The sequence below is a fragment of the Budorcas taxicolor genome, chromosome 5 (genome assembly GCF_023091745.1).
Source record: "Budorcas taxicolor isolate Tak-1 chromosome 5, Takin1.1, whole genome shotgun sequence".
NCBI classification, from domain to species: Eukaryota; Metazoa; Chordata; class Mammalia; order Artiodactyla; family Bovidae; genus Budorcas; species Budorcas taxicolor.
In genome coordinates, this window is record NC_068914.1 from 37,429,306 (window position 1) to 37,455,981 (window position 26,676).

The following is a 26,676-nucleotide window of genomic DNA, read 5'->3' on the forward strand; positions in this document are numbered from 1 at the left end:
CATGTAATTATATTCAGGTGTACAATAACAACACTTTGATATTTGTATATATTAATGATTACTGCAGTAAGTGTAATTCAGTCACATCCATCACTGTACATAGTTACAGAAATCTTTCTTTTTCAATATTTCTTCCCTCCTCAAAGCCCCGGCAACTCTCTCCATCCCCACTTTCAGCTGGTGACATTGAAAAATTGAAAGAAGAAAATTTCTACAGAATTCCACTACATGACCTTCTTACCTATATATGCTGCCATATTTAATGCCTTCTCATCTTTCTCTTTAGGTGAACAAGCATGCTCCTATCTAAAACCCATCTTCTAACTGCCATATCTTCTGCCAAAATCAGAGTTATGGGCCCAGAAATTCTCCTCTTTTTTCTGTATATTTTGAGTTGCTTGTTCTCTTCTAAACCATTCCCATCTGTATATAGACCTGCAGTTACTTCTTTCATCTCAAAGAAGTTCAACACCTTTGAACTTACCCTGCGTTTTCTACTGTGCTGTTTCTTTGCTCCATTTCCATCTGGCAAAAATGATTTGAGTTATTTACACTTGTTATCCACTTTTTCTATTGTTTTTGTGTAAACCCAACCCAGTAAGGCTCATGCCACCCTGCACCTCCAGAACTGTCAACTGTTCAGCCTTATTTCTTAACTTCTTACTTGCCTTACCTGTGTAACTGACCCAGTTGATCACTCTGTGATACTTTTTACATGAGTTCCAACTGCTACAGCTGCAGTTACTTTTCTTGTTTATTTTTCTTTTCTGCCTTTCTCAAAATTAAAAAACCACTTCTCAGTTATTTTATCTTTTCTATCTTATTTCTTGTCTTTATGTGTTTTCTCTCTTTTAATTGTTCTCTTCTTTTATTCTTCTGGTATACACTTTAACTTAATTTACACTGTATTTCTGTTTTTCCAATTCTGATTTGAGTCACATTTTTGATGTTGAATTTTTTTTTAAATTTTTTGTTTTGCCCATTTTTGAATTGGTTGTTTTTTTGTTGGTGTTAAAGAGTTGTCAGAGTTCTCTATGTATTCTGTATACTAATCCCTTATCAGACATGGAATTTGCATATATTTTCTCCTGTGAACCCACAGAATTGTCTTTTTACCTTTGGTATTGTCATTTGCTGTACAGAAGTTTTTAATTTTGATAAAGTCCAGTTTCTCTGGTTTTTTTTTTCTGTGTTGCTCATGCTTTTGGTTTGTATCCTAGAAAACATCGCCAAGTTCAGTGTTATGAAAATGTCCCCATTTTCTTATGAGAGTTTTATAGTTTTAGCTTTAATATTTAGCATTTTGGTCCATCTTGCGTTAATTTTTATCTTTGACGTGGTATTCAGCTTTTTTAGTGACCTCTTCGGGTCTCACACAGAGCCCATCTCCTGATTTGCAGATAACATGGGGGTTGAGAGTTAGAGACTTGGATAGACTAGAAGCGCCCACTCCTGTGGCCTCCCTTCCACTCCTGTGACTTTCCTGCCACTTCATGTTAACCTAAAGAGCTGTAAGTGAAGGCCATTTGACAGTGGTCTCCAAGTAAATATCTGTCCGTCTGTTGTAAGGAGAGAAAGGGAACATGGCCCATACCTTTGTCTCTAAGCCTCCTTACCCTCTTTGTGCACGGCTCCTCTTATGTGCCCTTCTTCATTTAACTTCACTTCATACCTCACTGCCATCTCCAAACTCTTGTCTCTATAAACCCTTGTCCTAGCCTGTTCACTTACATTTATGATCCAAAGCATTAAAATGGAAAACTACTATGGAAGTCAAGGGCTGTATGTTACTGCTCATGTGAAAAATTGTTTTGCACCGTGTAAAATGCTTTATATTAGACAGTCCTTCATGTAGAGAAATTTAAATGAAAGCTTATAAGCAGCGAGTAAAGTGAACATAAATATAATTTCTCTTTAGAAAAATGACTTTTGAGTTGGTTAGCTTTTCAGTGCAAGTGAAAATAAACATTTCCTTTGTGAAAAAGATGAGTAAACTCAGGTATTTTTGCACTCAAATGGCTTTTCTCTCCCTCGGAGTGCTTATTTAACTGGACCTGTTCCATCAGTATTTATTATAGATTGATAGGTACGTTTACTGTAAACCATTAACTTGGACCTGTTCCATTTCATAGCTTTATAGATTGGCAGGTACATCAATATGTTTGTCTAAATGTGCACAAAAATACTAACCCCCTAAACTTATCAAATATTCATAAAACAAACTTTGGGGATTCTTTTAGAAGTCAGTAGCTGCATCACAACATACAATGAGTGCCAGAGTTGTTAACCATTAACAGTGATCTTTATAGTCCTGGTACAGTGTTCTGTGATGTGTTGTTAACATTATATTCTACCTCTGCCTGAAGACCTTTGTTTCATTTTACACAGTTAAATTTTCTAGGAAAACAGATCTGTAGTATTGTAACGCCATTCTCTTATACTGTTTATGTCTTTAATATGATGATGTGATAATATTAGTGTTTCCATCATTCTTCTTTTCTCTATTATGATGAAACCATTCCTGCTTTTTTTGGTGTGACTTAAACAGTGTTACCTGGGGTGGAAATATGAAATGTTAAGAGCATGCTTAGAATTTTATTTTTTTCAACACTGTGCTTTTATTTTTGTTTTGTTTTATCTTTCTAAGTTTATTTTTAAACTTTTTTGGCTGCGCAGGCTCTGCATTGTTGTGCACGGGCTTTCTCTCGTTGTGGTCAGCAGGGTTTACTGCAGTTGCGGGTGCAGGCTTCTCACTGTGGTGGCCTCTCGTTGCAGAGCACAGGCTCCAGGGCTCATGGGCTCAGTAGCTGCATCACTCGGGCTCCGGAGCTCAGACTCGGCAGCTGTGCCGCACAGGCTCAGTTGCTGTGTAGCATGTGGGATCTTCCCGGACCAGGGATCAAACCCATGTCCCTGCATTGCAAGGCAGATTGTGAGTCACTGTACCATCAGGGAAGCCCTGTTTTAAGTTCATGACTAAAGGCATTAAACAGTACTCAGTAGATCTCCTTATAAATTTTGCTTTAGGTACTTTTTCACATTAAAAATAAATGTCTAAATCGAGATTATTATAGAAAATTCACAAAGTAGGTAACCTGGTTAAATTGCTTATAAAGTTTGTAATTGATAACTAGTGCTGCTTTTCTCATAACTTGGTCTTTTTTTCCTCTTACAACAGATTTCCCCCCATATTTTCTTACCCAGTTTAAGTGGGGAAATTCCTTTCCATCCTAAGAGGGCCTAACTTTTCATCTCAGATGTGAGGTTTTTAAAGCTAAGTTAGCTTTATGATGTATGTTATCTTTTTTGCATATAGATAGGCAAGATACAAAATACATAATTGTTCAGCAATTGCTAAATGAGTCTCTCCTTTATAGAAAAAGTACAAATGATTTTAATACTTCACTTACATTAATGGTTGGTTACTAGATTTTTATCTTTTACAATCTGTATCTGTATTTTAAATAATGAGTTTTAAAATATTTTGTCAGTTCAGTTTTGCTTTTGAAGTTATTTGTGCATTATTCTGCATGTAATTATCGTGTGGGTATATGTAAATACATGACTGATAATATTTCTTTGACAGTGGTTTAGTTGGGTTTAAAAAAGAGCCAAAATCTGAATTATTGTGGGCACAGTAACCGTTTTGGTATCTTATGTCTGGTTGACGAATGCTCTTTTCCATTTTTATTGTTGCTAAATGATTTCTTAGATGATTTGCCAACACATCCAAACAAAAATCAAAACGTTTTCATTTTAGAACTCTTCATTTTTCTCTGGTGAGAGCAAGTATGCTATGGTCTCTGAATGGTTCCTTTTAGCTTTGCATAAATATTTTAATTCAACACAAAAATTTCAGATATTATGTAGCTGCTTTTTTGGGAAGGGTTCAGAAGATTTGTATTGTTGCCATGTCATGGCTGACTACTGTTGTCCTCTGTTAAATTGAGAAGCTCCTTGAGAAGAGGCTGTGGTGCATTCATTGCCCAGCACCTAGTGCACAGCCTCTCCCATGACAGGTACCTAACAAATATTTGTCCAGTGAACAAGCCCTTGTGCAGACTTCTAGTCTGGGGTTTCGTTTGAGGTTTTAATTTGGGGGATCATCTGTTCTACTTTTCTTTGTTTTATGGAGGTCAGGGAGCCAACTGCTAGAAGGTAAATGAGTTGCCCACGTTCTGTTCTTTCATGTTTATTCCATTAGTTGAACGTTAGATGATACCAACAGATTTTCCCCGAGTCAGTATATTCTTTGAAAATATTTTCCTTAGTACTTTAAATATCAGATGAGATACTTATCTAGGCTCCACACATTAATTACAAAGAGTTTATTGATAACTGAGTTGAAAAAGTGTGGTCTAATCACTAACAGGTTCAGTCTTCATTTTTGTATTCCGTTTGTTCACGTTTGCTTCAGTATTTGTTTTTCCTGGTTTTTTAATATTCGTTGTTTAATGAAAGTATTTAGTAATTTTCGTTTCCTTGTGCTCTTGCAAGCTGTATTTCCTTTTGTCATGAAGAGGCCAGTTGCTCTCTTCAGTTTCTAAGTTTAAAGTCCAATTATAGGCAGTACTGGAGAAGGAAGTGGCAACTGACTCCAGTATTCTTGGCTGCAGGATACCATGGACAGAGGAACTTGGCGGGCTACAGTCCATAGGGTTGCAATGAGTCGGACATGACTGAAGTGACTTAGCATGCATGCATGTGGTCGGTGCAGTTTTTATCAATAATCTAGAGTACCTGGTTTTCCTCAGACATTCTCATAAAACTCTGATGCTTGAATTAAAGTTGCAAGTCATTTTGTTCATAGGCCAACTGCTTAGCTTCAATTTCTTTACTAGTTTTCAAGCTGCATTATCACAAAACATGATAGCTGACAGCAACGGGCCTGCTGTCCTTGGGAGAAAATCTAGGTATTTAGCAATGAAGTGGTTTCTTGGAATACCTATTGCCCTGAATAGCTGTTAATAGTGTTCTTCATTCACAGTTGAGAGTCCGCATTGGAACATGCATTCTAATATCTTGATTCCCTTTGTGGTATTTAAAGCAGAATCAGGGGCACTGGAGAGCCACTGGGACAGGACGACCACTATGGCTGAGGGATGAAAGCATGTTCATTTATTTGGGAATGTTTGAGAGGAGGAGGAAAGCATCTTAAAAACAGAAAATGTATATTTGCCTTAATTTTTTAAATTCCTGTTTTCTTTAAAGAGGTTATTTTTTTTTAATTTATTTTTAAATTTAAGTATATTTGCTTTATAGAGTTTTATTGTCTTCTGTCAAACCTCAACATGAATCAGCCATAGGTATACATATATCCCCTCCCTTTTGAACCTCCCTCCCATCTCCCTCCCCATCCCACCCCTCTAGGTTGATACAGAGCCCCTGTTTGAGTTTCCTGAGGTTGTCTATTTTACCTATGGTAATGTAAGTTTCCATGTTACTCTTTCCATACATCTCACCCTCTCCTCCCCTCTCTCCACGTCCATAAATCTGTTCTCTATGTCTGTTTCTCCACTGCTGCCCTGTAAATAAATTCTTCAGAACCATTTCTCTAGATTCCATATATATGCGTTAGAATATGATATTTATCTTTCTCTTTCTGACTTACTTCACTCTGTATAATAGGTTCTAGGTTCATCTACCTCATAAATAGGTTATTTTGAAGGATGAATGAATATCCTACTTGGTATGGTGCCCTGAGGAGGAACTGAGACATGTTTTATGGTCTTTTTTTTTTTTTTAAGCTACAATTTTCTGCTCTTTGCCACCTCCCCATAATTTCATTTTTTTATGCAAGATATTTAAATTTGAACTAATTTTCCCATATTCTATCTTCTTGGACTATTTACTTATGCCTAAAGTAAATATGTTGCAGTCTCTTTTTAATAAATATTAAATATACTACATAAAAAGTTTTAAGTTGATAGAGAATAAACAGATTCAGTGACAGCTTTTTTTGTAGTTCTGATCTTAATTCTCTTTATTTCACTCAAGTCTTTATTCTTGGTATTTTATAGGGAATCAGAGATCTTAATCCATGATTATTACCTCCTTTATTTAAATTAACAAACACTAGTAAAATAAAAATTAAACTGGCCTAGCTCTCTCTTAAATAATTTAATGTCAATAGTAATTTTGGGGTATATCAGTTTGCTTTTGTCTCTTGCGTCAATTTCTTTTTCTCTCCTTTGTGTTCTTTGAAAGTATTCTGTAAAGAAAATAGAACCCTTGAATAATACTCTAGTGAGTAATTACATAATGGGCAAGAACATTTCTTTATATTTAAAATACAGTGATTAGTTATGACATCAGTTTATTTTCTGGTCATTTTTTTTCCCGTGTAAGATTAGTCAGGCAACTTAGGTGATATTTAGAACCTCATTACATTCTGAAATGTTTGTCTGTTAATGTTTATATTGGTGGTCTCAACCTCACGGCTTCCCTTGTAACTCAGCTGGTAAAGAATCTGCCTGTAATGCAGGAGACCCCGGTTTGATTCCTGGGTCAGGAAGATCTGCTGGAGAAGGGATAGGCTACCCACTCCAGTATTCTTGGGCTCCCTGGTGGCTCAGATGGTAAAGAATGTGCCTGTAATGCAGGAGACCTGGGTTGGGAAGATACCCTGGAGAAGAGAATGGTTACTCACTCCAGTATTCTGGCCTAGAGAATTCCATGGACTGTACAGTCCATGGGGTCACAAGAGTTGGATATGACTCAGCGACTTTTCACTTTCACTTTTCTCAGCCTCTGTGTGGGGCAAGGGCATTTGTAATGTGAAGCAGCTACCTTAACCAAAATTTTCACACACTGTTTTTACCTGGTCCCCCTCCTCACGGGTTCATTCCCACTTTACATTCTTCAGGAGGCTTTTTAGTTGCTGGTCTGGACTCTTCTGTATATTCTGTATACTTGATCAGAATAGGACCTGGCACGCTTTCTCATTCTAGTGTCACATTGTTTAACAGGCCCATTTCCCATTCTTCCCATTCTTCTCAGACTCTTCACATACTACTTTTTGGCAAGCCTGTAGTTGGAACGGTCAGTTCAATTCCATGGTTTAAGTTTCTTAATCTGTGAAATAGATTCATTGATAGATTTTTTAAGGCGTGTTCTAGTTCTGAAGGATATAAATTATAATAACACTAACAATATTGTTATTATTACATTTTATGAAAAGAGCATAAATCTGACTGAAAAGTGAAAGTGAAAGCTGCACAGTCAGGTGACTCTCTGCAGTGCCATGGGCTGTAGCCCACCAGGCTCCTCTGTCCATGGAATTCTCCAGGCAAGAGTACTGGAGTGGGCTGCCACTTCCTTCTCCAAAATCTGACTGAGAAAAGACAAGACCTAAAGGAATAGTGTTAGAACAAAGGAATGCCTAAACAGAAAGCATGAAGAAAATGGAATAGAAGGGGGCAAATAATAAGGGAGTCATATAATATTAGCTAATACTTATGGAACCATATCAGTTCAGTTCAGTTCAGTCGCTCAGCCGTGTCTGACTCTTTGCCACCCCATGAATTGCAGCACGCCAGGGCTCCCTGTCCATCACCAACTCCCGGAGTTCACTCAAACTCACGTCCATCGAGTTGGTGATGCCATCCAGCCATCTCATCCTCTGTCATCCCCTTCTCCTCCTGCCCCCAATCCCTCCCAGCATCAGAGTCTTTTCCAATGAGTCAACTCTTTGCCTGAGGTGGCCAAAGTACTGGAGTTTCAGCTTTAGCATCATTCCTTCCAAAGAACACCCAGGACCGATCTCCTTTAGAATGGACTGGTTGGATCTCCTTGCAGTCCAAGGGACTCTCAAGAGTCTTCTCCAACACCACAGTTCAAAAGCATCAATTCTTCAGCACTCAACTTTCTTCACAGTCCAACTCTCACATCCATACATGACCACTGGAAAAACCATAGCCTTGACTAGACGGACCCATATAATTATTCTAATAGGAAACACATCTAAAAAATTTCTCAAAGAATCTCCTAAAACCATGCAGAATGATCAGTAACTTAAAAAATGATTGTTACACAGTTTAGTTAAGACCATAGGGTTTAATGACTACTATTCAAATATTTTAGAAGCATGTATATTTTGTTTCATCTAATTCCAGAACCTTTCTCTAGCTTTTTTCCTGACTCAACATTGCTTCCACCCCCATATTCATTACTCAAGATAACCGGTCCTCTGATACCATCTGCAGAGGAGAAGATCTTTACCATATAGCATCTGTACTCTAGTGGTGCTTAGGGTAGCAAGCAGCCTGTGCCATATGGAGTAACCATTATTTTATTTATGTATAGGTTCCTCCTATCTTGTTTCTAAGAAATTTTAAGCATTGTCCTGTACCTCTAAGTCATAAAGAAATCATTTTCACAGTACACATTGTAACTATGAAGACAGTGACTATTTTTTGCTTGTTTGATGTATTTGGTGCTCCATATAAAATATACAAGGGTACAGTGTCTTGGTAATATTCTTCTTACACTGAAAGCTACTGTTTTATCCTAATTTGAATTTTATCCTACCTTGACATATAATTCATGTCAAAAATACAAGTCAAATTAGTAGTACACTTATTGGCTGTCAGAATACCTCGTATTACAAAATTAACTAAACAAGAGAATCTTGGGTTCAGTTCAGTTCAGTCGCTCAGTTGTGTCCAACTCTTTGCGACCCCATGAATCGCAGCACAGGTTAAAATACTATTATATCTTTCTTTAGCTTATGTTGATGGTATGTGTAACCATCATGAACTATTTTGTCTCACAAGAAAACAGTGTGTTGTGTTTTATTAAAGTGCATAGCATTAATTTCCATAACTATATTCTAATAGCAACTTCTAGAAGTTCACATCCAACTTTGCAGAGGGTGGAGGTATTTTCCGTTTATTCTTTGCTTTCACTGTCTAATATTGTTAGGAGCTAAATTGATTTCTTCTCAAGCATAATGCAGTTTTTAGCATTAATGGGAAAATTTATAATATGTAAATATACAGGTAGGTGCTAATGTGCCAGTATACATACCAGAGGAGTGTTTTCAGTAGAAGAATAATATTTGCTTTATACCGAATAAACTGAAGTCTGAGGTTGAGAATGTCTTGACCACATAGCTAGTCAGCAGGGATTATGTAAAGACTTTTCTAGAACTCATTCCATCCTTTCCTCATCCTGATTATCACTGTGGCCCTCACCAGCTTCCAGCAGACACCAGCCTAGCCCTTGTGGGGTTGAGCCGTCAGCGTTGCTTCAGGCCACACCAGCAGTCACACCACCAGCTTCAGTTTGCACCAGCAGTCTAGCTCTGCCTGGGAGTCCTTATAGATACTTGCTAGACCTATTCTGGGGCTTCCCAGGTGGCGCTAGTGGTAAAGAACCTGCCTGCCAATGCAGGAGATGCAAGAGACATGGGTTTCATCCCTGGGTTGGGAAGATCCCCTGGAGGAGGGCAAGGCAACCCACTCCAGTATTCTTGCCTGGAGAATCCTATGGACAGAGGAACCTGGTGAGCTACAGTCCATAGTGTCAAAAAGAGTTGGACACCATTGAAGGGACTTAGCACGTATGCATACAGGCCTACTCTAGAGCAAGAATATAATTTACTAGTAAGGTAATGACCTAAATCATTTACTTCCTAACTCAGGGTCTTTCTTACTTCACTTAATGCCTCTAATAATGAGGAGATTTTAATTTAAAAGCGCATTTTCAGTTTTTCATGTTCTCGAGTTAAAAATGTCAATTAGTTTTCCATTTTCCAGAATAAATGTATGTGATTTTGAAACACAAAAAGAGGTTTATTTTTAATGTTTCTTCTTTCTAGCTGAGTTTGTTTCAAAATTAAACTTTTTCCCCCCACCTTAAACAAATATATTTATTGCAGTCAGTAGTAACTTGTGCCCTGTGAACTCCCTCAGACAGGCAGCACCGAGTGGAGAACCCATCACAACTGTTGACTCTCAGCCATCTGTATACGTAGGAAGCAACTCCGAAGCCTGAGAACTTGGCAGTCATGCTTCCCCTTAGCTTCCTGATATGTTTAGGGAAAAATGAACTACTTGCTGCTTAAGAAAAGAACAAAGTAAACCAAAAAACGTATAGGAAATACTGTGAGTGCTCTTAATGGTTATTGTATAGCTTTGGTTTCTCTTTGGTGTAACAGAGGAAGTAGTGCTGGTCCAGGAATCCAGAGACCTAGCTGAGGCTTGGCTCAGCCAGCAGCTGAAAGTGTGTCCTGGGACAGGCCACTACATCTCTCTCTCAGCCTCGGTGACTTTGTTCCTTAAACCAGAAAGTTGAACTTAGTGGCCCCCAAGGTTTTACAATATTATAATTCTATTTATGAGGTTCTCTTTAGTATGGCATAGTTCCTTCTGTAGTATGTGTTTTGTATATTAACGTTAATTTCCTTTGATTTTAGGTATGACGAATGGATTAAAGCAGATAAAATAGTAAGACCTGCTGATAAAAATGTGCCCAAGATAAAACATCGCAAGAAAATAAAGGTAATGAAAGCAAAATATATTTTGCTGTATATTATAGCTCTTAATTAAGGAACCTTTCCTCCAGAGTGAGTTGAGAGAGAGAGAGACTCTGTGTGTGTGTGTGTGTGTGTGTGTGTGTGTGTGTGTGTGTTAGTAGCTCTTAATTAAGGAACCTTTCCTCCAGAGTGAGTTGAGAGAGAGAGAGAGAGACTGTGTGTGTGTGTCTGTGTCTGTGTCTGTGTCTGTGTGTGTGTGTTTGTGTGTGTGTGAGTAGCTCTTAATTAAGGAACCTTTCCTCCAGAGTGAGTTGAGAGAGAGAGACTCTGTGTGTGTGTGTGTGTGTGTGTGTGTGTGTGTGTGTGTGACTCTGTGTGTGTGTGTGTGTTAGTAGAGTTGGAAATACTCTCTTGAAATAGCCAGTTTATCAAATACTAGATTTGGGTACAATTAGTATTGTCAGCTTATGGAAAGGCATTTTGAAACAGTACTAAGTGATCTTTGAGGCTTTTTTAGTTCCGACATTGTGTAAGTCCACTCACCCAAGATTTCACTTACCCATTTCAACTATTTCATGCACCTCTGGTCTCCAACTGGGAGCCAAGAAGTAGTGTGTAGCTGGGAACTCTGGGGTTACTGTAATAGCTGTAAACCATTCAGAGGAAGAAAAGAAGGTGCCTGAAGGCACAGGAGAGCCTAGCTGCAGCTCTTTTGTTCTTCATCATCTTCCTGTCACTATAGATAGTGCTTTAGAATGTGTTCACAAGACCCCAAGAAGCACACACTGCATAGATACCATGGGGAATCTATTAATAATGCACTTGTATGGAAATTAATGTTAGTTTTATATATGATGGGATTAGTCTTGTTCATTCTAAGATTAAATCTTTTTAATGTTTTATTAGAAAGCAGACCATTAACTAGGTTTTAGACTATCCTTTATCTCTTAATGGCTTTTTACTACTTTGAATGGTATATATAATTGAAGTGTTTAATAGTCCTCCTGAAATTCAATTTTCATTTTAAAAGTGAGGCGCTATTTACTTTCTGGCTAAATGATACTTTTGTGGCCCTACGTACAAAATTTTCCCCCTAAGATTATTACTCTTTTCTCATGATGAAACTGGGTTCATATTTTTAAAGTTTTGGTTTGGCAACTCAGTAGCTACAACTCAGGACACTTGGTCTTTATTGGAAAGTGTGAAAGTCATGCTATTGCTTCTAAGCTACTAGAAGAATTATGTGTGTGTGGCAGTAAACAGCCTGTTTCCTTGCACAGAGCAAATTTTAGGAGTTGTATTTCTCAGGTAGAGGATAGGGTAGGGGTAGGAGAAGCAATATTAGAATATTACTTGGGGAATTTTTTCTAAATATTTATTTATGTCTCAGTTTAGTTCTAGGCCCCTCCCAGGCATTTAAAATTATTGGTCATAAGGGAAGAGGCATGTGAATTTTGGAAAAGCTTTCTAGAAATTATTTAATAATAGTATACCCATCCCTTGATCTCATCTGACTCTGAGAAGACAGCCATTAAAAGCCATATTTGAACTTTGCATGGCGTAGACTATTTCTGCCTTCAGACTGTATGATATATTATGATCTCTGGTATAAAGTGATGAAAAGGCTGGCAAGAATAGGAAAATTAGAGCAGCACTAATCACTGATAAGCTTTGGTACACATAAGCCTTCTCAGTGCATCCAGAATCTTCAGCTCAGGTGCTCTGAGTAAGTGAATCTCACACTTAAGCATGCGTCACAGTCACCTGGAGAACTTGGTGAAACTCGGATTGCTTGTTCCCATCCCCAGTGATTCTGATTCACTGGCTTTGAGTCTGGTTCGAGGAGTTTTCACTTAAATTGCCAGGAGGTGCTGAGGTCTCTGGGCCCATGGTCCATACTTAGAGAACCACTATCCTAAACAGAATTAACTTCTGTGTATCTAGAATGATACTAGCTCTGTACCATCTATGAGAGAACTGTGAAAATAGTCACTCAGCAATCTATAGAAGTTTCCAGGAAATATATTAGCCCCTTCCCGTCTATTCATAAATAGAGAATTTGGGAAATTTTCTCATTTTTTCATGAAACATTAATTTATCAATGCAGGAAGGAGGTCCCACTGACTTGACTTTATAGCAAGTCGTTTGTTTCTTTCCAGTTGTCAACTGAAGATAACTAAAATTTTATCATTCCCAACCCTCATTTTATATTGAGAATCTTCCAGGTTTTAAAACTACCAGATTGAAATTGTGTTTCTTTTTTAAAAAGTGAATATTTAAGCCTATTGTGATTTCATTTTTATAGAGTTTGTAACACCAGTTATTAGCAGTATGGAGGTTTGCTTTTCTTAATTGCCTATATGATTGCTAATTTATTTCCATTAATAAAATATAAATGTTAGAGACTTTATTTCTCATCCTATAATATTTGTTAGATAAGTTTGAAAAAACATCTCTGACTGTTTTGTGGGACTTTATATTCTTTTTATGTTTTTTAGTAATGTAGTCTATAGCTTAGAGTTAAAAATGAGTTTTAGCATTGTTACTAATGAATGCTTCATGATAAATTATGACTAACATAGGATACCTTTTTTTCCTTAACTTAGAATAAATTAGACAAAGAAAAAGACAAAGATGAAAAATACTCTCCTAAAAACTGTAAACTCCGGCGCTTGTCAAAACCGCCATTTCAGACAAATCCATCTCCTGAAATGGTATCCAAATTGGATCTTACTGATGCCAAGAACTCTGATACAGCTCATATTAAATCCATAGAAATCACTTCTATCCTTAATGGACTTCAAGGTAAACATAACGAGCATCCTGTTGCATGCAAGTATTTGTTTTAAATGTCTTTAATTTTTATAAATCAAATGCTATAAAGGTAATTCATTGACATTATCAAGTTCTCTTTTTTAATTGAAGCATAACTTTGACTCTGTTATTACTTGAAATCAGCCATTGATTTTATTTTTTTTACAACTGTATTAAACCTGTATATACTCCTAAATGAGGATATTACTTACTTTTTTTTAAAACTGTGGCAAGCATAAACCTAACTATGTAAAAAAAGACACTATTTCCACTTTAATGAAGGTTCATCTGAATAGAGTTTCCAGGTCATATTCAGGTTCTTTGTGAGTCTACAAAGACCTCTCTAAGGAAATTTAGTGGGGCAATGTTATTAGGACCTTCTAGGAAACAAGCTGGTTTTAGAAAAGGCAGAGGAACCAGAGATCAAATTGCCAACATCCGCTGGATCATCGAAAAAGCAAGAGAGTTCCAGAAAAACATCTATTTCTGTTTTATTGACTATGCCAAAGCCTTTGACTGTGTGGATCACAATAAACTGTGGAAAATTATTCAAGAGATGGGAATACCAGACCATCTGACCTGCCTCTTGAGGAATCTGTATGCAGGTCAGGAAGCAGCAGTTAGAACTGGACATGGAACAACAGACTGGTTCCAAATAGGAAAAGGAGTACGTCAGGGCTGTATATTGTCACCCTGCTTATTTAACTTATATGCAGAGTACATCATGAGAAACACTGAGCTGGAAGAAACACAAGCTGGAATCAAGATTGCCGGGAGAAATATCAATCACCTCAGATATGCAGATGACACCACCCTTATGGCAGAAAGTGAAGAGGAACTCAAAAGCCTCTTGATGAAAGTGAAAGTGGAGAGTGAAAAAGCTGGCCTAAAGCTCAACATTCAGAAAACAAAGATCATGGCATCCGGTCCCATCTCATCATGGGAAATAGATGGGGAAACAGTGGAAACAGTGTCAGACTTTATTTTCTGGGCTCCAAAATCACTGCAGATGGTGACTGCAGCCATGAAATTAAAAGACGCTTGGTTATGACCAACCTAGGTAGTATATTCAAAAGCAGAGACATTACTTTGCCAACGAAGGTCCATCTAGTCAAGGCTATGGTTTTTCCTGTGGTTATGTATGGATGTGAGAGTTGGACTGTGAAGAAGGCTGAGTGCCGAAGAATTGATGCGTTTGAACTGTGGTGTTGGAGAAGACTTGAGAGTCCCTTGGACTGCAAGGAGATCCAACCAGTCCATTCTGAAGGAGATCAGCCCTGGGATTTCTTTGGAAGGAATGATGCTAAAGCTGAAACTCCAGAACTTTGACCACCTCTTGTGAAGAGTTGACTCACTGGAAAAGACTCTGATGCTGGGAGGGATTGGGGGCATGAGGAGAAGGGGACGACTGAGGATGAGATGGCTGGATGGTATCACTGACTCGATGGACGTGAGTCTGAGTGAACTCCGGGAGTTGGTGATGGACAGCGAGGCCTGGCGTGCTCCAGTTCATGGGGTCGCAAAGAGTTGGACACGACTGAGCGACTGAACTGAACTGAGGAAACATCAGGGCTCTTAGGAATATCTGACATAATCTTAGTGGATGACCAAAAGAATTATGCTCTGTGCTATTGATAAGATGCTCTGTATGTTCTGATTTTAGGCTGCCCAAATATACTCCTAATTTTCAGGTGTAGGTCAAAACAAAATGTTTCTGCTGGGTAAGATGATGTCATTGCCTGATCCAGGTAATGGCACAAAAGAGATTGAGCAGAGAGCTGGAATCTTATCACAAAATGGTTGGAACAAGCTAATATAGGAAGACTCTAACTGATGGCAAGAGGCATTCTGATGATGATAGAAGTCATATGAGTTCCTTTGGAAATAACACCACACGGGTCTGGACTGGTTTCCTTCTGTGTCTGATGCATAGTTCTCTTCCTGGGAACTTTTTAAAGCTCTCTCTTCAAAGTAGTCCCTAAAATTTTTTTCTTTCGGGTATCTGATTTTTTAAAACATCTTCTTTGGTATACTCACTGTGATGGAACACATTCTTCCATTCTCTAGTAGATGTTAAGAACAAGTGAGTAAGAGGGAAGATAAGACTATCCATATTTGAAAACATTATTTATGGTCCGGCAGGGTTGGAAGTTTTTCCTTAATTATTTTATTGGCATTGTTCAGCTGTATTTTTCCTTCAGTGTTTTCTGTGAAATCCAGAGCTCTTGTCCCTGATTCTTTGTAGATGACTTGTTTTATGGCTTGCTTTTTGCCTTCCCTTTCTCTGAAATTTGGAATCTTTGTTTTGAATGTTTTCAAATTGCACAGAGATTATCCCTTTTGTGGATGTATTTTCATCTATTGTAATGTGTACTTGCTAAGCTGCTTCATTCTACAAACTTGTATCTTTCTGTTCTGGATCAGTTCAGTTCCGTTTAGTCGCTCAGTCATGTCCAACTCTTTGCGACCCCATGAATTGCAGCACGCCAGGCCTCCTTGTCCATCACCAGCTCCCAGAGTTCACTCAAACTCAACATCCATCGAGTTGGTGATGCCATCCAGCCGTCTCATACTCTCGTCCCCTTCTCCTGCCCCCAATCCTTCCCAGCATCAGATTCTTTTCCAATGAGTCAACTCTTCGCATGAGGTGGCCAAAGTATTGGAGTTTCAGCTTTAGCAGCATCATTCCTTCCAACGAACACCCAGGGCTGATCTCCTTTAAAATGGACTGGTTGGATCTCCTTGCAGTCCAAGGGACTCTCAAGTCTTCTCCAACACCACAGTTCAAAAGCATCAATTCTTCGGCGCTCAGCCTTCTTCACAGTCCAACTCTCACATCTATACATGACCACTGGAAAAACCATAGCCTTGACTAGATGGACCTTTGTTAGCAAAGTCATGTCTCTGCTTTTGAATATGCTATCTAGGTGGTCATAACTTTTCTTCCAAGCAGGAAGCGTCTTTTAATTTCATGGCTGCAATCACCATCTGCAGTGATTTTGGAGCCCCCCAAAAATAAAGTCTAGTTTTCTTGAAATCTTTTGTTGATTTTTCTCCTGTACACTTCCGTATTCTTTCCCCTACTCCTCTCTCCTCCCCTTCTCTCTTTTGAACCCTGCCATTATATTAATATTGAACCTTCTGCAGTATACTCTAATATAGTTAACTTTTCTCAGAGATACATTGATTGTTTTGTCGTCTTCTTCTAGTTTCTTAGAAATTTTCTTGATTTTATCTTTTAATCCTTTTACTGTTTAGTACTGTAATGCTTATTGACAGCTGTAATGTTTTTACTTTTTAAGAACTCTGTTTTCTACATGCTTCATATAATTCTGTTCTTATAAAATGGGTGGGTGCAATATCTTGTTTCTGATTTCATTCTTTTTTATTGTAGTAGAGTTGATTAACAATGTTGTGTTAGTTTCTGGTATATAGCAAAGTGGTTCAGTTATATATGTAGTCTTTTTTCATATTCTTTTCCTTTATGGTTTATTACAAGATTTTGAATATAATTCCCTGTTCTATACAGGACCTCGTTGTTTATTTTACGTATAGTAGTTTGTATCTGCTAATCCCAAACCCCTAACTCACCCACTCCACTCCTTTTCCCCTTTGTTAGTCATAAGTTTGTTTTCTATGTCTTCAAGTCTGTTTCTTTTTCAAAGTAATTTACTTGTGTCATAGTTTAGGTTCCACGTGTAAGTGATGGCATATGTTATTTGTCTTTCTCTGATTTAACTTCATTAAGTGTGATAGTCTCTAGATCCATCCATGTTGCTTCAAATGGCGTTGTTTCCTTCTTTTTGTATGGCTGGGTAGTGTGTCACCACATATATGTACCACACCTTATTTATCCGTTTATCTGCCAGTGGCCATTTAGGGTTGCTTCCATGTCTTGGCTATTGTAAGTACTGCTGTTGTGCACATTGGGATACGTGTATCTTTTCAAATTATAGTGTTCCCCAGATGTCCCAGGAGTGGGATTGTTGGATCATACGGCAGGAAAGACTAAAAACTCTGTTTTTAGCTTCTTTAAGGCGCCTACATAGTCTTTTTCATAGTGGCTACACCAGTTTACTTTCCCACCAGCAGTGTACGAGGGTTCCCTTTTCTCCACACCTTCTCCAGGATTTGTTATTAGTAAACTTTTTAATGATGGCCATTCTGACTGGTGCCTCATTATAGTTTTGATTTGCATTTCTCTGGTACTTAGTGATGTTGAGCATCTTTTCATGGGCCTGTTGGCCATCTATCTGCCTGCTTTAGAGATAGGTAGGTCTAGGTCTTCTGCCCATTTTTCAGTTGGGTCGTTTGTTCCTTTTTTGTTGTTGAGTTGTATGAGCAATTTGTATATTTTGGAAATTAAGCCTTGTCAGTTGCCTCGTTTGCAAATAGTTTCTCTCAGTCCATAGGTTGTGATTTCCTTTGTAGTTTCCTTTGTGATTTCCTTTGTAGCAAAATCTTAACTAATTTGATTAGGTCACATTTGTTTATATCTGCTTTTATTTCTGCTGCTTTGGGAGATGAACCTAAGAAAACTGGTACAATTTATGTCAGAGAATGTTTTATCTGTGATCTCTTCTAGGAGTTTTAGGGTGTCATGTCTTAAACTTAACTCTAAACTGTTTTGAGTGTATTTTTGTATATGGTGTGTGGGTGTGTTCTGACTTCATTGATTTACATTTAGCAGTCCAGCTTTTCCAACACCACTTGTATACAAAGTGTGGCAGAAGGTGATGGAGGTATTAACAAGAGAATTCTCATTGCTTATATATGTCAACAAATAGTATATTACTAAGAGATGATGATAGTAACTATGAATGGAAATAGTTATAAGATTTTGGAAGCTGGGGAAGAAAGAAAAGAGGAGCTGTTGGTGTTTTGTTATGAGAGTAAATTAGTTTTCACTGTTTATATGTATTTCTTGCTCCTTCATTGATCACAGCCTTACTGTGGTAAAGGGGCTTGTGTAACTCAGCGAAGCTATGAGCCATGCTATGTAGGGCCATCCAAGATGGACTGGTCATAGTGGAGAGTTCTGAAAAAATGTGGTCCACTGAAGGAGAGAATGGCAAACCACTCCAGTACTCTTCCCATGAACAGTATGAAAAGGCAAAAAGATATGACACCTGCAGATGAGCCACTCAGATCAGAAAGTGTCCAATATGCTACTAGGGAAGAGCAGACAGCAATTGTTATTAGCTCCAGAAAGAATGAAGAAGCTCTGCCAAAGTGGAAATGACACTCAGTTTGTGGATGTGTCTAGTGTGAAAGTAAGTCCAATGCTGTACAGAGCAGTGTGGAATAGGAACCCAGAATGTTAGGTCCATGAATCAAGGTAAATTCGACATGGTGAAGAAGGAGATGGCAAGAGTGAACATTGACATCTTAGGAATCAGTGAACTAAAATGGACAGGAATGGGCAAATTTAATTTAGATGACCTATTATATCTATACTGTGGGCAAGATTCCCTTAGAAGAAATGGAGTAGCCCTAATACTCAACAGAAGAGTCTGAAGTGCAGTACTTGGGTACAGTCTCAAAAATGACAGAATGATCTCAATTTGTTTCCAAGGCAAACCATTCAACATCACAGTAATCAAGTGTATGCCCCAATCATGAATGCTGAAGTGGCTGAAGTTGACTGATTTATGAAGACCTACAAGACCTTCTAGAACTAACACCCCCCGCCCCCCCCCCCCCAAAAAATGTCCCTTTCATCATAGGGGATTGGAATGAAAAAGTAGTAGGAAGTCAGGAGATACCCAGAATAACAGACAAGTTTGGCCTTGGAGTAAAAAATGACGCATGGCAAAGGCTAACAGAGTTTTGTTAAGAAAACACTCTGGTCATAGCAAACACCCTTTTCCAGCAACACAAGAGATGACTCTGTACATGGACATTCCCAGATGGTCAATACCGAAATCAAATTGATTATATTCTTTGCAGCCAAAAATGGAGAAGCTCTATATAGTCAGCAAAAATGATACCCAGAGCTGACTGTGGCTCAGATCATGAGCTGCTTATTGCAAAACTGAAGCTTAAATTGGTCATGAGTTTTTTACTGCAAAATTGAGGCTTAAATTGAAGAAAGTAGGGAAAACCACTAGGCCATTCAGGTATGCCCTAAATCAAATCCCTTGTGATTATACAGTGGAAGTGATGAATAGATTTAAGGGATTAGATCTTGTAGACAGAATGCCTGATGAACTATGGACGGAGATTTGTAACAGTTGTACCAGAGGCAGTGACCAGAACCATCCCCAAGAAAAGAAATGCAAGAAGCAAAGTGGTTGTCTGAGGAGGCTTTACAAATAGCTGAGAAAAGAAGACAAGTGAAAGACAAGGGAGAACAGGAAAGATACACTCAACTGAATGCAGAGTTTCAAAGAATAGCAAGGAGAGATGAGAAAGCCTTCCCCAGTGATCAGTGCAAAGAAACAGAGTAAAAGAACAGAATGGGAAAGACTAGAGATCTCTTCAGGTAAACTGGAAATAGCAAGGGGACATTTCATGTAAGAATGGGCATGATAAAAGAGAAAAATTGTAAGGACCTAATAGAAGAAGAAGAGATTAAGAAAGGTGGCAAGAATATCCAGAACTGTACAAAAAAAGTTAATGGCATGGATAGCCATGATGGTGTAATCACTCACCTAGAGCCATACATCCTGGAGTGTGAAGTCAGGTGGGCCTTAGGATGCATTATTATGGAAGAAGCTAGTGGAGGAGATGGAATTCCAGCTGAACTATCAAATCCTAAGAGATGATGCTGTTAAAGTGCTACATTCAGTATGTCAGCAAATTTGGAAAACTCACCCGTGGCCACAGGATTAGAAAAGGTCAGTATTTATCCCAGTCTCAAAGAAGGGCAATGCCATGGAATGTTCCAACTACTGTACTTGTTTCACATGCTAATAAAGACTAGTTCAAAATCCTTCAAGCTAGGCTTTAATAGTACATGAACTTCCAGATGTACAAGCTGGGTTTAGAAAAGGCAGAGGAACCAGAGATCAAATAACCAACATTTATTGGCTCATAAGGAAAGCGAGGGAATTCCAGAAAAACATATACTTCTGCTTCCCTGACTATGCTAAAGCCTTTGACTGTATGGATCACAACAAACTGTGCAAAATTCTTAGAGAGATGAGAATACTAGACCACCTGACCTGCTTCTTGAGAAACCTGTATGCAGGTCAGGAAGCAACAATTAGAACCGGACACGATACAACAGACTGGTTCAAAATTGGGAAAGAAGTATGACAAGGCTGCAGATTGTCAGCCTGCTTGTTTAGCTTCTGTGCAGAGTGTATGCTAAGTCATTTCAATCGTGTCCAACTCTGTGAGACCCTGTGGACTGTAGTCTGCCAGGCTCCTCTGTCCATGACATTCTCCAGGCAAGAATACTGTTTGGGGTTGCCATGCCCTCCTCCAGGGGATCTTCCCAACCCAGGGATCGAACCCATGTCTCTCTCATTTCCTGCATTGGCAGGCAGGTTCCTTACCACTCGCGCCGCCTGGGAAGCCCTTTAAACAGAGTACATCATGCGAAATGCTAAGCTGGGTGAATCACAAGCTGGAATCAAGATTGCTGGGAGAAATATAAACAACCTCAAATATACGGATAATACCATTCTTAATGGTAGAAAGTGGAGAGAAATTAAAAGGCTTCTTGTTGAGCATGAAAGAGGAGAGTGAAAAGCTGGCTTAAAACGCAACATTCAAAAAATGAAGATCATGGGATCTCATCCCATCACTTCATGATGAATAGATGGGGAAAAAGTGAAAACCGATAGATTTTATTTTCTTGGGCTCCAAAATCACTGCAGATAGTGACATGAAGTTAAAAGATCCTTGCTACTTGATAGAAAAGCTATGACAAACCTAGACAGCATATTAAAAACCAGAGACATCCCTTTGCTGAGAAAGGTCCATATAGTCAAAGCTGTGATTTTTCCAGTAGTGATGTATGGATGTGAGAGTTGGACTATAAAGAAAGCTGAGCACCGAAGAATTGATGCTTTTGAACTGCGGTGTTGGGGAAGACTCTTGAGAGTCACTTGAAGTACAAGGAGATCCAACCTTTCCATCCTAAAGGAAATCAGTCTTGAATATTCATTGGAAGGACTGATGCTGAAGCTGAAATTCCAATACTTCGGCCACCTGATGCGAAGAACTGACTTACTTGAGAAGACCCTGATGCTGGAAAAGATTGAAGGCGGGAGAAGGGATGAGATGGTTGAATGGCATCATTGACTCAATGGACATGAGTTTGAGTAAACTCTGGGAGTTGGTGATGAACAGGGAGGCCTTGGCATGCTGCAGTCCATGGGGTTGCAAAAAAGTCAGACATGACTGAGCGACTGAACTGAACTGACCTGAACTGATGTTTGTATAAAGTTAATTGTGGTGTTCTTTAAAGCATCTGTGGTAGAAATACATTACTTACAAAATTTTTGAGTTGTCATTGCTACATTGAAAGTGAAGACTACACTTTTATAAGAATATACACTTTAGAGTTTGAACATCCTGGAACTACATCCTGACTCCACTATGTTCTGCTCATAAACTGGGATAAGATTCTTTCTTTTTTATAATCTACTTTATTGAAGTAAAATTTACAAACGATGAAAGTCACCAGTTTTATGTTTACAATATGATGAGTTTTGGCAAAAGCATACAGTAGTGTCACTCCCACTCTAGTCATGAGAGATGACATTTCCATCATTGGGTGAGTGTCTTCTCTCTGAAGCTCAGTTTCCTCAGTTGTAAAATGAGGATAAAACCTAGCAACCTGGAGTGGTTATAAGCATATGAGCTAATACTTGTTTATATTAGTGGGGCCAGAGAAGACATCGCTGCTATTCTTATCATACTCATTGTTTTTTCTTTCTTTTCTAGCTTCTGAAAGTTCTGCTGAAGACAGTGAGCAAGAGGATGAAACAAGTGTTCAGGACCTAGAGAACCATGGCAAAGAGGAATCTAAGATGGATCATTTGAGTCACAACAGAAGTGATCTTCCATCCAAAGAGGAACAGAACAGTTCATCTTTGCTTGAAGAAAACAAAGGCCACGCAGATTTGGTAGTGGCCAAACCCTTGTCAAAATCTCCAGAAAGCTTAAGAAAAGATATGGAAGCATTATCTGAAGATACTGACTATGAAGAAGAAGATGAAGTCACAAAAAAGAGAAAGGATGTTAAAAAGGACACTGCTGATAAATCTTCAAAGCCACCGGTGAAACGTGGTAAGAGAAGGTACTGCAATACCGAGGAGTGTTTAAAAAGCGGCTCCCCCAGCAAGAAGGAGGATAAGGCCAAGAACAAAGAAGCCCTTTGCATAGAAAACAGTAGCAATAGCTCCTCAGATGAGGACGAAGAAGGAAAGTCCAAAGCCAAGGTGACACCGACTAAGAAGTACAATGGTTTGGAGGAGAAGAGAAAGTCTCTACGGACAACTGGTTTCTATTCAGGATTTTCAGAAGTGGCCGAAAAAAGGATAAAACTTTTAAATAACTCTGATGAAAGACTTCAGAACAGCAGAGCAAAAGATCGAAAAGATGTCTGGTCAAGTATTCAGGGTCAGTGGCCTAAAAAAACGCTGAAGGAGCTTTTCTCAGACTCTGACACTGAGGCCGCAGCCTCCCCACCCCATCCTGCCCCAGAAGAGGGGCCGGCTGAGGGGTCCCTGCAGACTGTGGCCGAGGAGGAGAGCTGCTCCCCCAACACCGATCTGGCTGCCCCGCCCTCGGCCGGTGCAGAGGGCAAACCCACTGAGGAGAAGCCAGCTGAGGTCAGTGACAAAAAATCGGAATTTCCGAGCAGCGGCAGCAATTCAGTGCTCAATACCCCTCCCACAACACCCGAGTCCCCTTCCTCAGTCACCGTGACGGAAGCCAGTCGGCAGCCACCTTCTGTAACAGTGTCAGAGCCACTGGCCCCAAACCATGAGGAAGTCCGCAGCCTCAAGAGTGAGGCCGACAGCACAGTCGAAGTGGACAGTGTCGCTGGGGAGCTGCAGGACCTGCAGTCAGAAGGCAGCAGCTCGCCCACGGGCTTTGATGCCAGCGTGAGCTCGAGCAGCAGCAATCAGCCTGAGGCAGAGCATCCCGAGAAAGGTGAGGCCCCGGGCCCCAGCGTCATGGTTTATGATCGTCCCCCCTGACGGTTTCAGGGGCTTCATATCCTCCATTACAACATGAGGTGTTTACGTGGAGTACTTGTGTGAGCATGGTGAAAGTGGCAATGTGAAAGGTAGTTTGGGTAGCGGAGGGTGGGATGCATTTAACAGCTTGAGAATTGAGTGTTTTTTTCACTTCAGCCACCTGTGACATTTCACAGTGGACCAGATCATGTGCTATTTAATAGAAAATGCACCCAGGCTCAAATCCAGACCTGTTTGAAAACTCATTATATACTGGTTGACTGCATGGCGTGAGCAGCTTAAATATATTTCTTTAACATTGTTTTTGCAGTTGTCCCATGCAGTTTCTCACTAACATTTTGATTTATTGATGGACTCGTCCACCCTTAACCAAAGTACTCTATGTAGGGGTTTGGAGCAAGCAACTGTCCAGGCTGTGCTCTCCTCAGATAACCCTGTCAAACCGATTTTTGAGCTTGACTACTGTTTGAGAGTTTGTAAAGGAATTTGATGCTTTCTTGGTTGCCTAGCTTCCGAATTGAAAGACCAGTGTCTATGCTGTACTTCCCTGAAGTCTTAGTGCCTTTTTATTGGTGCCATAGCTCTGACACCATTCTTCTTGTAAACCACTTCATTCAGGTGTCTTTAAATCAGTATACTGTAAGCTGACACTTGGCTTTAAAACACACTTTTCCAGTGTAAAGCACTAGGGTATGTATGTTATATAACATACCAGATTTTATTATACTGATTTCAGGTTTTTAGGTAAACTTAAGGAGATACAATCTAGACCAAATCAGTTAACTTTCAGTTTTCTCTCATAAATCTTTTTTTTCCCTTTTTCTAGTTTCCCTGAGACATAATTGACATAACTATCACACAAATAATTTTGTCTTAAAACATTTTTCAAAAAATATTAAGTAAAAATATAGTTGCAGTAATTTCAGTGGTCTTTCTTATTTAAATATTTACACACATAGCTACTGTGATTATGTTTGTGTGTTGTACTGTCTCACAGATTTGAATTATCCAGGCATAAATATCCTCAAGATGAAAGAAGCATTTATTGCAGATGATTAGAGAAGCTTTCAATAAAATATAATGAACTTTTAATCATAATTCTGAAGAGGTTGCATCCTCACCGTGCTCCTCATATCTAATGAAAGATTGAGATGTGTTTTCAACAAGTCTGATAGACTATGTCAGTATTACCCTTTTGAATGTAACTATGTTAAAAAGTAAGCAGTTTGAGAACTTCATTTAGGATATATGTCTTACCAAATCAAAGCATATTACAGAATTTTTTAGAATTTGTATCTCTTTAAAAATAAATTCTTAAGCACCTGTTTCATATGGCTCCTTTTGTCTGCAAAAGGAGTAAATTTGTCTGCAGATATTGAAGACTTGACTTTATATTAAAAGTAAAAATGTAAGTTTTACAATTTAGATTTAAGATTGCCTTCCAGGTTAGCCTACAGTAAGCTTTTTATTTCTTGGAGATGAAAGTTTCAGAATTAAACTCTTTCGGAGAGAAATTTGGCAATTATTGTTAAGATTTTGTACTTTAATATAGGTAATATCTTAATCACTTCCTTTATGGTTCACCTTGTTATATTAAAATAGCCTTAGGAAAAGTTACCAATTAGATGTAACCGATTAAAAAAACAACTAAAAAGTTGTAAGCAAAACATTTAAAATAGCTTGTTCCATTTTTTTTACCAACAAAGCCATGTCTTGTATATGTTACCATTGTAACGGGAGTAAGAAACATTTTTAGTAACAAACATGGCATAATTTTATCATAGTATTGATTGTATTGTGGTTATAGTAATAGTATCTGACACTGCAATGGAATAGAGATAAGACTTTATAAGTCTCAGGAAAAAGAGATTACTATATAGTCTGAAAAACAATACATATAATTAAACACTAGAAACACAGCAGATGCTGAGGATCCTATTAGAAGTAGAGAAACTGTAGTTTGGACTAGCAGTTAATCATTGAAGCCTGGACATCAGGGAAGGTAAGACTTGAGCTAACCTTGAGGAAAAGGGAGACTTTATAATATTTTGAAATAACTTCCTACCAAGATGATGATATATTTTTTAGAACTACTGTACTGGATTTGTAAATGGTATACATGTTACCCATTGCCCAAGAAGGATGTACATGCTTTATTTGTTTTTCATTTTTAAATGTTTATTTGTTTATTTATTTTTGGTTGTGCTAGGTCTTTGTTGCTGTACAGGCTTTCCTCTAGTTGCGGTGAGCAGGGCGTACTCTTTGTTGCTCTGTGCAGGCTTTTCATTTCAGTGGGTTCTCTTGTTGCCCAGCTGGACTCTAGGGCACGAGAGCTTCAGTTGTTGTGACTCCCGCGGTCCAGAGCGTGGGCTCAGTAGCTGTGGCACACAGGCTTAGTTGCTCTGCGGCATGTGGGATCTTCCCAGACTAGGGATAGAACCCATGTCTCTTGCATTGGCAGGCAGATTCTTTACCACTCAGCCACCAGGGTAGTGCTTTCTAAAAAAACTCTAGTTTCATGATGTGTTATAATTCAGCTCATTAATGACTTTTTAAAATTCTAATAATTTCTGTGATAACTTATAAATCTCAAAGAACATCTGTAGTTTCAGAATTGGTCTATTCTTCTAAAATGTGGAATTAATTTATACCTGGGGACAAGCTTGATTTTATTTTGTGTTACTTAATAGTTCTTTTCCCCATCAAAGCCTGTACAGGTCAGAAAAGAGTGAAAGAAGCTCAGGGAGGAGGAAATTCGTCAAAAAAGCAGAAACGAAGCCATAAGTCTGCAGTGGTAAACAACAAAAAGAAGGGGAAAGGCAGTAAGTGTGAAATCTCTAATGTTTAAATATGAAGATGATGGTGGATGTGTTTTTTTCTCCCTTTAAGAAAAGGGTATTTAGGATATGGGATACTTAATGTTTTGATTGTTGTCTCTACCCCTGCAAAAATCACACAGAAGTCTCTTAACTGCAGGTAGATTCTAGGATTGAGCAATTTGCTGTTATTCAGCAGTAGTATTGATTGCTGATTCAGGTAACCTTTTTAAAAAATAATAGCCAGTGTAATATAAACACCAACATTTTTGTTAGTTTTATGTGCGGATTCTTTTGCGTTATATATATTACATATTATTAAATACTTGAATTATATATTCTTTTTATTACAGTGAAACTGATTGCTTTGTAATCCATTCAGGCAAAATCAGCCTAGAAGAGAACAACC

At 38.6% G+C, this 26,676-nt stretch overlaps 1 protein-coding gene across 1 annotated transcript in view; it reads left to right on the forward strand.

Annotated features, from left to right (window-relative positions):
• Positions 1-26,676, forward strand: part of ARID4B (AT-rich interaction domain 4B) — a 137,102-nt gene that overhangs the window by 103,811 nt on the left and 6,615 nt on the right. The window contains exons 17-20 of the mRNA XM_052640137.1: positions 10,418-10,502; positions 13,084-13,282; positions 22,190-23,404; positions 26,160-26,273. Of these exons, the coding sequence (XP_052496097.1) occupies positions 10,418-10,502; positions 13,084-13,282; positions 22,190-23,404; positions 26,160-26,273 (1,613 nt within the window). The remainder of the gene's footprint in view (positions 1-10,417; positions 10,503-13,083; positions 13,283-22,189; positions 23,405-26,159; positions 26,274-26,676) is intronic.